At 44.9% G+C, this 15,681-nt stretch overlaps 1 protein-coding gene across 1 annotated transcript in view; it reads right to left on the reverse strand.

Annotated features, from left to right (window-relative positions):
* Positions 1 to 12,391: 12,391 nt before the first annotated feature.
* Positions 12,392 to 15,681, reverse strand: part of LCP1 (lymphocyte cytosolic protein 1) — a 68,580-nt gene continuing 65,290 nt past the window's right edge. Inside the window, exon 16 of the mRNA XM_036298244.1 lies at positions 12,392 to 14,251. Coding sequence (XP_036154137.1) covers positions 14,119 to 14,251 — 133 coding nt within the window. The 3' untranslated portion in view covers positions 12,392 to 14,118. The remainder of the gene's footprint in view (positions 14,252 to 15,681) is intronic.

Here is a 15,681-nt window from a genome sequence, read left to right on the forward strand (position 1 = left end):
AAGAAAGAAATAATAAAGATCAGAGTGGAAATAAATGACATTGAGACTAAAAAATACAAAATATCAATGAAAGCAAGAGCAGGTTCTTTGAAAAGATAAAATAAATTGAAAAACTTTAACTGGACTTATCAAGAAAAAGAGAGAGGCAACCCATATAAATACTAGTAAAAGCAGAAATAAAAGAGAAATGACAACCGACACAACAGAAATACAAAAGAGTATAAGAAAATACTATGAACAATTACATGCTAACAAATTGGACACTCTGGAAGAAATGGAGGAATTCCTAGGAACATACAATCTTCCAAGACTGAATCAAGAAGAAACAGAAAATCTAAACAGATAGATTACTACTAACAAAATCAAATCAGTAATAAAAATACCCAACAAACCAAAGTTCTGGACCAGATGGCTTCAAAGGTAAATTTTACCAAATATTCAAAAATGACCTAACACCTATCTTACTCAAACTATTCCAAGAAAGAATTAGCATCATTAAAGTGTCCATATTACTCAAAAGAAATATGTAGATTTAATACAATCCCTGCCAATGGCATTTTTCATAAAATTGGAACAAATAATTCTAAAATTTATATGGAATCACAAAAGATCCTGAATAGCCACAGCAATCTTGAAAATGAACGAAGTTGGAGGTATTACGCTACCTGATATCATGCTATATGATAAAGCTATCTATCTATACTAATAAAAGCCTAGGTGGCATCTTGCCCTTGCGTCATCACAAGATGGCCGCCAAAGATGGCCATCGTCACAAGATGGCTGCCACAAGATGGTCACCCCCATATCATCACAAGATGGCCACCCCCATGTCATCACAAGATGGTCTCCACAAGATGACCACCCCCATGTCATCACAAGATGATCTCCACAAGATGGCCACCCCCATGTCATCATAAGATGGCCACCCCCAAGTGGTCACAAGATGGCCACCATAAGATGGCTGCCCTCACATCATCACAAGATGACTGCCACAAGATGGCCAGCAAGGGAGGGCAGTTAGGGGTGAACAGGCCAGCAGGGGAGGGCAGTTGGGGGCGATCGAGCTGGCAGGGAGTAGTTAGGCATCAATCAGGCCAGCAGGGGAGCGGTTCAGGGCAACCAGTCAGGTAGGCAGGCGAGAGGTTAGGAGCCAGCGGTCCCGGATTGTGAGAGGAATGTCCGACTACCGGTTTTGGCCTGATCCCATAGGACATCCCCTGACAAGTCCCAATTGGAAAGGGTGCAGGCTGGGCTGAGGGACACCCCTCCAGTGCACAGATTTTGTGCACCAGGCCTCTAGTCTATACTAATGAAGGAGTAAAATGCTAATTAGACCGGGAGACCTTCCAGAGACCTTCTGGACAAAGCCAGGGGCTTGGCCAGCCTCCAAACCGACTCCAAATGGCCCTCAGCCCCTCACCCAGGCCCACCCTGTCCCCAGCATGGACCCTCACCATGATGGGGGCATGGCCAGCCTGCAAATGGCCATCATCCCCTCACCCAGGCTGGCCACACCCCTCCAGCAGAGACCCCTCCCCCTCATGGGGGCATGGCCGGCCTGCAAATCCCCAGTGGCCCTTCGCCCAGGCCGGCCCTGTCCCCCAGAGGGGACCTCCCACCCCGATTGGGGTGTGGCTGGCCTGAAATCCACTCCAGGCCCCTGGCCCAGGCCAGCCCTGCCCCAAAGGGGACCCTCACCCTGATGTGGGACTCCCTTCAGGGAATACCAGCCGGCCCCCACCCATGCACCAGACCTCTATCTATACTAATAAAAGGGTAATATGCTAATTAGAGTGGACATCATTCCGGACAAAGCCATGGTGTCAGGGCCAAGGCAAAGGCAGTTGAGGGTGATCAGGCTGGCAGGGGAGAGCAGTTAAGGGGATCAGACTGTCAGGCAGGTGAGTGGTTAAGAGCGAGTGGTCCCAGATTGCGAAAGGAGGTCTGACTGGAGGTAAACCAGCAGTTGGACATCCCCCAAAGGGTCCCGAGTTAGAGAGGGTGCAGGCCGGGTTGAGGGACATCCCCCTCCCAGGCACAAATTTTATGCACCTGGCCTCTAGTATACCTATACTAATAAAAGAGAAACATGGTAATTGGCATACGACCGCTACCCTTTTCATTGGCTAATCAGTGAGATATGCAAATTAACTGTCAGCCAAGATGGCGGCCGGCAGCCAGGCAGCTTGAAACTAACATGAGGCTTGCTTGCTTCAGTGACGGAGGAAACCAACATTCCCCGCCTGTGGCTGCAGGCCTCTGAGCGGGCAGTTTAAGAAACATTGTAACAAATACCGCCGGACTTCAGCCAGCAGATTCGCAACATTGTAAGCAAAGGCCAGAAACCCACTTTCAGCCGCGGAGGCCTAAGAGCTGGAGCCAAGCCTCAAGGTAAAGCTGGCCCAGAATAAAAAAAAAAAGAAAAAAAGAAGCGGTTGGGAACTTCAGTCACCCGCCAGCCTGAAAACAGCCCTCAGCCCCTCACCCAGACTGGCCAGGCACCCCAGTGGGGACCCCCACCCTGATCCAGGACACCCTTCAGGGCAAACCAGCTGGCCCCACCCATGCACCAGGCCTCTACCCTATATAGTAAAAGGGTAATATGCCCCCCGGCACCAGGATCAGTGTGACAGGGGGCAGCGCCCAAACCCCCTGATCGCCCTGCAGCTCTGTGTGTGACAGGGGGTGGGGCCCCAACCCCCTGAGCAGCCCTGCTCTGTGCCTGATAGGGGGGAGATCCCCACCCCCCACCCCCCTACAGGCCCTGCTCTGTGTGCGATGGGGTAGAGCCATAACCTCCCCATTGGCCCTGCCCTGAGTGTGAGAGTGGCGGCACCCCAACCCCCTGATGGGCCCTGCTCTGTGTGTGACAGGGGGCAGCGCCCCAACCCCCTGATTGGCCCTGCTCTGTGTGTGACGGGGGGAGCTCCCCAACCCCCTGATTGGTCCTGCTCTGTGCGTGACAGGGGGTGGTGCCGCAACCTCCCCATCGACCCTGCCTTGAGTGTGACAGGGGACGGTGCCCCAACCCCCCAATTGGCCCTACCCTGAGCGTGACTGAGGGTGGCATCACAACCTCCCAATCCGCCCTGCTCTGTGCATGACGGGGCGGCGCCCCAACTCCCCAATCGGCCCTGCTCTGAGCCCGACCAGGAGCTGCACCTAGGGATTGGGCCTGCCCTCTGCCACCCGGGAGCAGGCCTAAGCCAGCAGGTTGTTATCTCCTGAGGGGTCCCAGACTGCGAGAGGGCACAGGCCGGGCTGAGGGACTCCTCCTCCCCCCAAGTGCACAAATTTTTGTGCACCGGGCCTCTAGTATATATATGAAAAGCCAGAGACCAGAATGCCATAATGACTGGAATGACCAATCACTATTATGCCCACTGCGGCCAGTGAACCAGTCAATCAGGGATCAGGGGTTGGGGCAGGCAGCCAACCCCCCGTGACCCTTCCCCCCCACCAGCTCTGCCCCCAATAGGCCTGCCCCACCCTGATCGGCCTGCAGCCCCTCTCCCCACCTGGCCCCACTCCTGATCACCACCCCCATCCCAATAGTGGGCGGGGCCATCCAGCCAACCTCCTGCAGCCCCTCCCCCTGGCCAGCCCCACCCCAAATGGGCCCTCACCACCCCAATCGGCCCACAGCTCCTCCCCCTGGATGGCCCTGCCCCTGATTGCTCCCATACCCCAATAGGGGGCGAGGCTGGATGGCCAACCTCCTGCAGCCCCTCCCCCTAGGCAGTCCCACCCCCAATGGGCCTGTACAACCCCAATATGCTCATGGCCCTTCCCCCCAGCCAGCTTCACCCCTGATCAGCCCTCCCACTCTGATCAGGGGCAAGGCCGGCTGGCCAACCACCCATGGCCCCTCCTCCCAGCCAGCTCTGCCTCTGATTGGCCCCCCTACACCAATCGGGGGTGGGTCCAGCTGGTCCACCACCCACAGCCCCTCCCCATGGCCGGCCCACCCTCAATTGGCCCCACCACCCCAATTGGGGGTGGGGCTGGCTGGCCAATTGCCTGCAGCCCCTCCTCCCAGCTGGCCTGCCTCTGATTGGGCTCCAATCAGGGCAGGCCCGCCAGCCAAACTCTCGCCATCTCCTCTTCTGACAGTCCCGACCCTGATCTGCAGAGTGGGGCCTGGCCGTCCATACCCCACCAGTGCACGAATTCATGCACTGGGTCTCTAAGTAAAAAAACTAGTATGGTACTGGCATAAAGACAGAAGTATAGATCAATGAAACAGAATAGAGAGCCCAGAAATAAACCTACTTCTATATGTTCAATGAATCTATAATAAAGGAAGCAAGAATATATAATGGGATAAAGACAATCTCTTCAATAAATGGTGTTGGGAAAACCGGACAGATACATGCAAAACAATGAACTAGATCACCTTCTTATAGCATATAAAAGAATTAACTCAAAATGGATTAAATCCTACCTCTGAGGGCTGTTGTGAGAATTCAGTGAGATAACATTTGAAACTGACAAAACAGGTGCTCTGTCCCATTTACATTAAAAAAATAATCCTGGGAGGGAGCTGATGGGCAACATATTCTGTGCCTGGAGCCTTATCCAGCTCACTGTGACTATGGAGACAGCTGGACCTCTTTCTCTGCTGCTCCCAGAGAGGTAGGTGATGAATCAGCGCCCCAGAAGGCAATCTAGGCCTGGAGATCTATCTGATTGAATTACGCCACCTGGAACTCAGATAATTGTACATTTGTTCTCCAGCCAACTTGGAGTATTAGGTGGTTAAAAACAATATGGCAAGTGTTTCTTCAAGAGCCTTTTATAAGACTGCCTGAGAAGATAATTTCCCCTCTGAGGAGTTCTCTGTTTTGCCTTCCTCTCAAATGGAGGGGCCCAAGGATAAGGGCCAATGTCATTGCCATCTTGGGTGGCCTGACTTAGACATGCCACGCAGGCTTATTGTTAGGTAAGCACTGAGAGAGGCAATTCATTTAATGGCATTTTATTATGAGTTTAGGTGCAGCTCAATTTACAAGTTTTCCTTTCAAAACTATTCAGCCATTAAAGCTTCATAATCTTGGGAGATTCTGAAGACACATAATTATACATGTTTTCCCCTCCAAACATTATCTCTCATAGTTATTCATGGAGAGTGAAGCAGTGTTATAATTTGCACAAAGGTCTGGCATATCTGGCCCCATAAGGTTTTCCTCTCTGAGAAGGATGATGATATCTTAGAAGTCACTGAGGAGGGGGATTTGAAGCTTGAGGGCAGAAAACGTTGTCCCAGGTTCTGATTCCCTTGCTTTGGCTTCTAAGATGGAGCCTGAGACTTGGGGCATGAAGAGGGTTACTTGGCACCCAGACAAGCAAATATATGTTGACTAGATAGTTACATTGTGAAGAAAGCAAGGTTTGTCTTTGGAAACTTCCAATCCTTCATTTCCTTTTTGTAAATCACCACTCCCTTTTATCAGTCTCTCCACTTTTAAAGATGCTCCGCCCAGCCCTGCCCCTTGAAGAGCACTCCAGGCCATAGGCCACTGTTCTCAAATTTGGCTGCATATTAGAGTCATTTGGGGATCTTAAATACCCAGCTGCCCTGGTGGAACATCAGATCAATTATAACAGAATCTCTAGAGGGAGGAGTATAGGCATCAGCATTTTTTAAAGCTTCTGAAATGACTCCAATGTGCAGCCAGTATTTAGAACAGCTGGTCGGGACCAGTGGTTCTCTAAGGGTGGTCTGTGAGTCACAGAATCGCTTAGGGTGTTTGTGGAAATTCTTGAGGACAAAGACCTATAGGCATTGAATCTCAAGAGGGAATCAGGAAATTTTGTATTTTAACAAGTTCTTAGGTGATTCCTAAGCACCCTAATGCCTGAGAATCATTCAAACCTTTCACTAGTTCATATGACAATTCTCACTCCCCATCAGTCATACTAGTGTTTCAGTTCCTCAAATATAACGAACTTCTGCTCTCCTCTGGACCTTGGAATATTAGAGTTGTTCACTTGGAAAACACTCTCCTCTTTCTCTCTTTGTCATTAGGGAATTGGCAAAGATAACAATGATGAAGCTGCACTCCCAAAAAATCATTGCGAAGTGCATGTGTTGGGGCAGAGAAGAGTAGACACTGGAGGGTCATGAACCCCAACCCCTGGGACAATTTGGTTTACTAAGTTTGCTAGCTGTCACTGGAAGTCATAGAGAGATTGCTCCAGAGACTGTGGGAATAAAAGCCAGTAGTTTTGATGTAGGTAATGAAAGGAGGGAAGACTTAAGTGATATGCCACCGGGACAGATGCATTAAAGTGGAAGTCCTAGGCAGTCAGCAAGAGGTTGTGCTAAGAAACACCTTAATTGTACCTAGCAGGACCAGGAAGATGTAGCACTTCCTGGGAATGGGTGCCACCAGGAAGAGAGGGACTAAGGGGGAGGGAGACAGCAAAGGCCAAGGCTGGGTGCACCCAAATGGAAGGAGAGCCACTCTATTTCAAATGGATATTGCGGATGGGAGAACAGGGAAAAGTTATTTTAATCTCTCAAGTCTAGTGTAATTGAGAAAGTGTAATTTAATTTACAGCTAATTAATGTAACTATCAGCTGAAGATATTTTAAGACAACTTCTATTTTTTTAGGACAGTGTTTTTCAAACTTTAATGTGCGTACAAATTAATTTGGGATCTTATTAAAATGCAGATTCTGATTTAGTAGGACTGGGGTGGGGGCTGAGACTGCATTTCTAATCAGCCTCAAGGTGCTCTGGTCTGAGAGCCATGCTTAGAGCAAGGAAGTTTAAACATTTGGGACTAGTAAAGTGGGCTCATGGGACAGCCAAGTCCAGAAATGACTACTGAGTCATCAACTTTCATGTTAAGTTACACACAGATTCAGAATTAAGTATGTGCATGCATTCTAATCCTCTGTTTTTAAAAGTTCATTTTTCATTGTTGATAGTACTACATATGTCCCCTCTTTTATCCCCAATTTCCCCCTTCACCCAGCCCCGGCTCTACCATAGAACTTCGCTACACTATTGTCTGTGTCCATGGGTTATGCATATATGCATATAAGTTCTTTGGTTGATCTCTTCTGTCTTCCCCACAACCCTCCCCTCTGAGATCTATCAGTCTGTTCCATGCCTCTAGACCTATTTTGTTTGTCAAATTTTTCCCCAAGATTTCACATATAAGTGAGATCATGAGATACTTGTCTTTCTCTGACTGGCTTATTTCACTTAGCATAATACTCTCCAGGTCCCTCCATGATGTCTCAAAGAGTAAGAGATCCTTCTTTTTAACAGCCGCATAGTATGCCATTGTGTGAATGTGCCATAGCATTTTTATCCACTCATCTACTGATGGGCACTTGGGCTGTTCCCAGATCTTAGTTATTGTAAATAATGTTGCTATAAACATAGGGGTGCATATATTCTTTCTGACTGGTGTTTCAGTATTCTTAGGATCTATTCCCAAAAGTGGGATGGCAGGGTCAAAAGGCAATTCAATTTTTAATTTTGAAGAGACTCCATACTGTTTTCCACAGTGTCTGCACCAGTCTGCATTCCCACCAGCAGTGCACTAGGGTTCCCTTTTCTCTACATCCTCACCAGCAGTTGCTGTTTGTTGATTTATTGATGGTAGCCATTCTGGCAGGTGTGAGGTGATACCTCATTATCATTTTAATTTGCATCTCTTGGATGCTTAGTGACACTGAACATTTTTTTTTTTTAAATTAAATCTTTATTGTTCAGATTATTACATTTGTTCCTCTTTTTTTCCCCCCCATAACTCCCCTCCTCCCAGCTCCCGCCCCACCCTCCGCCCTCACTCCCCACCCACTGTCCTCTTCCATAGGTGCACGATTTTTGTCCAGTCTCTTCCCGCATCTCCCACACCCCTTTCCCCCCCAAGAATAGTCAGTCCATTCCCTTTCTATGTCCCTGATTCTATTATGATCACCAGATTATTTATTCACTTGATTCTTAGATTCACTTGTTGATAGATGCATATTTGTTGTTCATAATTTGTATCTTTACCTTTTTTTTTTCTTCTTCCTCTTCTTAAAGGATACCTTTCAGCATTTCATATAATACTGGTTTGGTGGTGATGAACTCCTTTAGCTTTTCCTTATCTGTGAAGCTCTTTATCTGACCTTCCGTTCTGAATGATAGCTTTGCTGGATAAAGTAATCTTGGTTGTAGGTTCTTGGTATTCATCACTTTGAATATTTCTTGCCATTCCCTTCTGGCCTGCAAAGTTTCTGTTGAGAAATCAGCTGACAGTCGTATGGGTATTCCCTTGTAGGTAACTGGGTTTCTTTCTCTTGCTGCTTTTAAGATTCTCTCTTTGTCTTTTGCTCTTGGCATTTTAATTATGATGTGTCTTGGTGTGGTCCTCTTTGGATTCCTTTTGTTTGGGGTTCTCTGCGCTTCCTGGACCTGTAGGTCTATTTCTTTCACCAGGTGGGGGAAGTTTTCTGTCATTATTTCTTTAAATAGGTTTTCAATATCTTGCTCTCTCTCATCCTCTGGCACCCCTATAATTCTGATGTTGGTGCGCTTGAAGCTGTCCCAGAGGCTCCTTACACTATCTTCATATTTTCGGATTCTTTTTTCATTTTGCTTTTCCAGTTGGGTGTTTTTTGCTTCTTCGCATTTCGAATCTTTGACTTGGTTCTTGCGCTCCTCTGGTCTGCTGTTGGGTGTCTGTATAATATTCTTTATTTCAGTCAGTGTATGCTTAATTTCTAGTTGGTTCTTTATCACAACATCGAGGATCTCATTAGATTTCTTGAGGATCTCACTACATTTATCGGCGGTCTCACCAGTCTTTTCGAGGGCCTTACTAAGTTTATCGGCAGCTTCTAGACAGTTCTTAAGAGACCTTAAAAGTGTGGTTCTGAACTCAATATCCTCCATTGACAGTTTTGTCCTGTTTCTTTGTCTCCGCATTTTTTATGCTTTCTTGGTGCACCCCCTAGTGGTCTTTGTCCGCAGTCTTGTTGCCTTTAAGCCTTGATTGATGTCGGCAATACCGGGGTGATTTGACCTCCAGGCTAACTGGCTATGAGAGTCTGCTGTGTCTGTAGTGGGAGGGCTTCTGTGCTGGATCTCTAGGGCGGTGCTAATCTAGCGTTTGCCTGAGGCTATCCGGCAAATGGTTCTGTGCAGGGCTTGGGCGGGGCGGGTCCCCGGGGATCTACAGGGCGGGGGAACAAGCAGTTATGGCGACTCTCAGTTCCTTCCCCAGGGGCTCTGCCTCTCAGAGCCCCAACAATGGCTGCAAACCTCGGAGAGAAAGCTGCCTTCGAGTTCCGACCGAAGCCAGACAGTCCCATTTCTCCCGTTTGAGTCTCGGTCCCCAGAGACTCGCCGGGATCTGGAGCTCAGAGTCTGAAACTCCCTCCCGATTGAAAACAACAACTGCGCCCTCCGCCGCCAGCCCGCTCCTCGCGCACACTCCGCACCTGAGTATTTCACTTCAGCACTGCGCCTCCTCTGAGTCTGGGTATGATATTCTCTTTCCTCCTAGTTGTAGAATTTCCACTCAGCCAGCCTTCCCGTGGTTCTGGGTGATGTCCGTTCTGTCCTTTAGTTATATCTCTGAAGTGGTTGTTTGAGGCAGCGATCTCCAGCGTTAACCTATGCCGCCATCTTGGTTTCCCTGAACATTTTTATGTATGTCTATTGGCCACTTGTATGTCCTCTTTGGGCTGGGTTCTGTAGGAGTATCCCGGTCCTGGTCAGGATGGTTTAAACAGACTCATATTGGGGATGGTGCCCATAGCTTATAGGAGGGGTGGGTGGGCACTTCTCCTTCCAATGCCTCAGCTCTGCCTGGGTCACTGGCACCATATTGTCCCATTCTAATTCTCTTGATGTATGATAGCTCTATATTAACCAAAATACTTGTATAGCTGGAACTCCTCAATTTTGACAAACCTGATGAAATAAATGTTACTGCCATTTTGCTAAGCTAATGGTGAGATAGTAAATATTGACTAGACTATGTTTTTGTGCCTCACATACAGTGAATTATTAAATACACGTAGACTTTAGACATGAGAAAATATTTACATGATTTTTTTTTTCTGTCACCCATGCACAGACTCAGTTGGTGAACTGTCTTTCAGAAATGAAAGGAGAGAACAGAGTAAAGAGCAGTGTTTGGCAGCTGAGAGTTTAATTACTGGAATTTTATTAGGAAACCATCAGTGACTGGATTTTGCAAGAGAATCAGTCTGGGCTGCTAACTTGTTCTGAGCATCTGCTCTGGTCTGTGGGTCATGAGGCTGGCAGGGATGTGCTGGGCAAAACAATGCCAAGTTCACTAAGAGAACGCTGCTAGCATTTCATCCACATGGCCAAAGGTTAGAACAAAACTTCTGCAAACCCTTCATTCAGAGCTAATTTTCCACGAGCTCTCAAACTTTTACAACTTTGTTATAGCATTTATTACATTCTGCTTTTTATTATGTTTTGTGTGTATGCATGCACATGTGCACATTATCTCCTTGCTAGATTAACATGTCTCCTTAGACATAAAATGGAGAATTTGGAATCAGCTTGAGGGGCCATCTCAGTTCATGGCTCTTTGTCAAATAATTTGAGGAAACTTAAGAGGAGAATCTATGTTTCTATGTTTTGCTGTCCAATGTTCAATACCTTTACTAGAGTAGGAACTTGATAAGTACTTATCAAGTTAAAATTAACATTGTGTGCACAAGAAGTGGGTATAATATTATTGTGGCCTTATGTGCTAAGGCAAACGATTTAAACCAGTGGTTCTCAACCTGTAGGTCGCGACCCCTTTGGTGGTCGAACGACCCTTTCACAGGGGTCGCCTAAGACTATCCTGCATATCAGATATTTACATTATGATTCATAACAGTAGCAACATTACAGTTATGAATTAGTAACGAAAATAATTTATGGTTGGGTCACAACATGAGGAACTGTAACTAAAGGGGCAGAAGGTTGAGAACTACTGAAAACTATTATGCACCGAGGAAAGCTTAAATATCTCTTTATGAGCCACTAAGACTACTAAGCATCTGTTGAAAAGATTGAGGCAGATTGACATGTACCAATATGGCACAGTCTCCAAGATATGATAAGTGAAAAAAGTGAGACGCAGAATGATGTGTAATAAGTAAGTTAGAAATATAGTTTGTAATTTAAAAAGGTGTGCATGTATAATGTGCAGAGAATATTTCTAGGAGGATACGAAAGAAGTTGGTAACAGTAGTTGTTGATTAGGAGGGAGACTGGAGGACTAGGACAGAGATACTGGTGGTTGATAAACTAACTCTCTGGAGATCTTAAAAAAGCTCCCATTTATAGAGTTAGATTATATCTGTGGTGTAACTACCCCCATCATGGGCAATTTCAAGCGAACAATGGTTTAACAATAGGCTCATAAAATTGGCTTCAAAGCACACCACTAGACATGGGGGTGGGAAGGTGGCCTACTTTCCATTGTCCACCCTTTGGTACAATTTTAACTTTTGATGCCATACTTGGACTGACTATTTAAAATGTCGCAATAAACTTTAAATTTGAAAAATGATCATGCTGAGATTGCTGCGTTCCTTTGTCCTTTTCTTCTTCAGGAGAGTCTTGGTTTTCCTTTCTTGAGAGTACTTATTCTGCTACCAGAACTCGTTCAGGAGACCTATCAGTGCAGTCTTGTACAAAAAACAGTTACTATTTGTAACCCCTTTATTTGTAGGAAAGTGCAGAGCTGCAGGAATGTTCTGGCCAGGAATGAGCCATCGCCAAAAGCTGCTGCTAGTGCAGTCAGGACACACAGCTTACGCACAAAAGCCTGGCTTCCTAGAAGCTGTGTGGGTGTGTGGTGCCTCCTGGTAAGAAAGTGACCATGCTACACAGATGCTTTTCTGTCACAGCAGCCCACCTGGCAGGGAGCCACTGCAGCAGAATACCTCAGCAACATCCCTGTCCTCAGCCTGCCAAAGTGAGGCCCAGCCAGGCTAGGGAGGAGACCCTTGGCACAGCCAATCAAAAAGATTCCTTCTCAAATTATGCTAAAAGCTGTGTGGCATCAATATCCAAGGCTGGCTTTTGTTCACGACTGGGTTCAGTGTGTTTCTGAGAATTTGTGTCTCCACCCTAATTTTAGCCTTTGCTTTGTCAAACTACCTCCAACCTATTCTTCAGTTTTTAACCAAAATATTTCTTAGTCTGTTTTCTCTAAGCTCAAGTCTGACTCTGCCCTTATTAATCACTTACTCCACTTCCTGATCGATAGACTGCAATGCCTGTCTCATTTATAGGCATATTCCCCAAACTTTGCATAGTGTCTGGCACTCAATTAGCCACTCAATGAGTGCTGGTTGAATGAATGAATGAATGAATGAATGAATAAGTTATAAAACCATCAAAGGACATGCAATATAAGGAACATTTTATTTGGAGAGATTTTGAACATTAGCTTCATTTTCAATTAAGGCGGTAACATTCTTCCTGCAAGCAGATGGAAGAGAATCATCGGAGGCTACATTAGTGCAGAGTAAGATAAAACCAACCACTTTGCATTCAGATGCCACAGAAGCCACACATTGGCTTCCTGAGCCCACTGCCAAGGAACAGATTTGGGGTGATATTTCCAATTGCTTTGAGAAATAGCTAAGTTCTATGACATACCACCGCTAAAGAAGATACCTCACTGATGAGCCCTTTCAGCACTATAGAGAAAGTCTAGCGTTGGTTCACAATGTCCTGTTGTTTTTTAGCTTTCAGTAGCTTTATATGAAATTGTATAACCTATTAGGTTTGCTCAAATTCACACTGTCCCTTTGGTTTTATTTAGAAATTCTTTAAATACCCAGTAAATTAGATCTTTGTAAAGCAACTTAGCCAGTTCTTATCCAGTTTGACATATGACTAGGTATGGGTAGGGGTGTGTGTGTGTGTGTGTGTGTGTGTGTGTGTGTGTGTGTGTGTGTGTGTTGGTGTTGGGGGGTAAGCTGGGATCCCTGTTCATTGGCACATATTGTCCCTTGGGAATTTGGGGGTTGTAAAAAGCTTTTACAGTACCAAAAAAGTAAACATTGATAATATGGCCTGGCAGCAATCAGATACATTAAGATCTCAAAGCAAATTAAAGCAGAGCAGGATTGTTTCCACTCCCCAGATATTTAGGCATTCCATGATAACTAGGTCTAATATGCAGCGCTCAGGACATGGAGAGGCAGCACCAAAGGATAGATAGATGCTTTTTTTTTGTGGCTTCATGCTGGCCCCTGGTGGTTTGCTGTTCAATTACATCCTGCTTGGATCTAACCAAGAGCATATTAAAGGTGTTAGAAACAAAACAAAACAAAACAAAAAATAAATAAAAATGTTAGATCTGGTATGAGCACAAATCTTAGGGTTAAAAACAGAGGGTTCCTACTGGCTGAAAAGAAAACTAAAAACTGATAACAAATGGGACCCTAGTTCTGAGGAAAAGCTCTGATTATGAGTCTTACTTTCCTACAGGTTCCTGGAGACTATTGGGACCCCAGTAGCTTGACTGATTTGTCAGATGCTCCAAATGGCCCAGAGGCAGGAATGGTCTACAGCGGTGGGTCACGGAAAAGGCACAGTTCTGAGAGGGTGGATAGCGAAGTCACAGGGAAATAGAGTGAAGGAGAAGGGGAACAGAAAGAGAGGCTTGTCACAGATCAAAGGCTGGCCTCCAGAAACAGGTTTTGGGACTGGTTTGATGATTCTTTCTGCTGATCCTCACCTTAAACAAAAATACAGCCAAATTAAGCTGGTTGAAAGACTATATTAAAATTAATAACACTGCAGCTTCTATACTTGACTAATGGCAGGAAGCAGGAATGGTACCAGGAAAATAAGTTCTTTTTTTTCTCTAGATTTTCAAAGAAGCAATAAATTCAATGGTAAAAAAATATTTGTAAGAAATTGGATCTTTTGCAAAGAATGAAGCACTTTTTGTTAAATACAGGAGAGGCTACCTGGCTGAAAAAATACACACTTTTTTGGAATCTTGTATGATGTCACCAAGTTGAAAAGTTTGGAATGGCTTGAATCATCTCTGTGCTTCCTAGGAGCATCTAGCGCTGAGCAGTCAGGTGTGCCACCTCCAGCCCCACTCCACTGGGCCTTACACCCTCTTCATTCCTTTCCCCATGAGGCAAGCAAACACTGTCATGACCATTTTGGGGTTCACTTCAACCAGGTCTTCTGGAAGGGCATACACTCTTGCTCCAATTTTTCGGGCCATAGAGATGGCATACCTAAAAGGGAGAAAGCAAAAAGAATGAGAAGAGCCAGAGCAACAAAGTACGAAGGGGACCCTGAGGATATTGGTATAATCATTCTATACCGTACACTACTGCAAGCTATATATAACCAAATGTATTACTTGTCCTTAGATATTTTCCTAGCTTCTGCCACTTCGGATGCTTTCATCATGAGTATTTTCTTGGGCTATATAGCAGTAGAAAAAAGTCATCAAACTGGAGAAGAATATGTGCTAGGAAAAGTTAGCAGTCTATATTTCAACTACAAAATTTACAGACTATATTTCAATACTTTGACCTTACAAATCAATTATTTTATTCCTTGTTCCACTCCAGTTCTTGTGCACATATACATGTATTTATTTATGTAGCAATAACATTAGAATAGCCAGAGTTTTATATTATACATTTTCCACATAAAATGATCATAGATGCATCAGAACATTTTTGCTCTATTTATAGCTATAGAAAGATAACTAGCTTAATCTATTTTCAAATGTGCCTACATTACTACCTGTCACTTCTTTCATTCACTTTGTTTATTATCTAGTAACTTACGATGACTACTCCAGAGATTCTCCATTCTTCCCAAGGCCCCATCACTCCTCCTGTTCCCCTAAAATAACTTTATTTTTACTTTATGGATCAATTAAATTAGAGTACCAGGCTGGGGTAGTCCCCATTCTTCTTGTCCATCTCTCAACCAATTCCTCTATATTAATTATTAATGAAATAAATGTGTCTTCCATTATAAAATATAAAGAAAAAACAGAGCTTCAAAAATCATGCACAACCATAACATTTTTAAGATTTTTTTATAACTCCTTTTACCCATTTTAAAAGTAATTTTGTATCTTGCCCTTGTAGGATAGTGGTTAGGAGCCTGGGTCTTGAAGTCAGACTTTGAATCTTAGCAGAAACACTTAATAATTGTAAAACTTTGGGCAAGTTCCTTAAACCTAATCATATCCATCTTGAACATCTAGACTCAAGCTTTTTTTGAGGTAAAAAAAAAAAAAAATTCTGGGTTTCATACATTCTGGGTGTTCTTCCCTTTACTTGGAGTGTTTTCTTATATCCCTTCCCTGTCTAGCTCCTTCTTACTTGTCCTTTTAGTCCATCTCAGCATTGATGTCATTTGCTCTGCAGACCTCCCATTTCTTTTCTGTCTCCTTGATAGCACCCTGTACTCCCCCTTCCATACCACCCATCACACTGTATTGTAATTGTCATTTAATTATTTATCTTCTCTTCATTATGTTGTGCTAAACATCAGCATACCAGAAACACAGGTCCCCACTTCCCCAAATTGGGATCAGAGAGGACACTGTTGGGGTTGAATTGTGTCCCTCAAAAAGGGTATGTAAAAGCCCTCTCCCCTAGGACCTCCGATTCTGACCTCATTTGGTATAATAAGGTTTTTA

The sequence above is a fragment of the Myotis myotis genome, unplaced genomic scaffold (genome assembly GCF_014108235.1).
Source record: "Myotis myotis isolate mMyoMyo1 unplaced genomic scaffold, mMyoMyo1.p scaffold_m19_p_3, whole genome shotgun sequence".
Classification (NCBI taxonomy): domain Eukaryota; kingdom Metazoa; phylum Chordata; class Mammalia; order Chiroptera; family Vespertilionidae; genus Myotis; species Myotis myotis.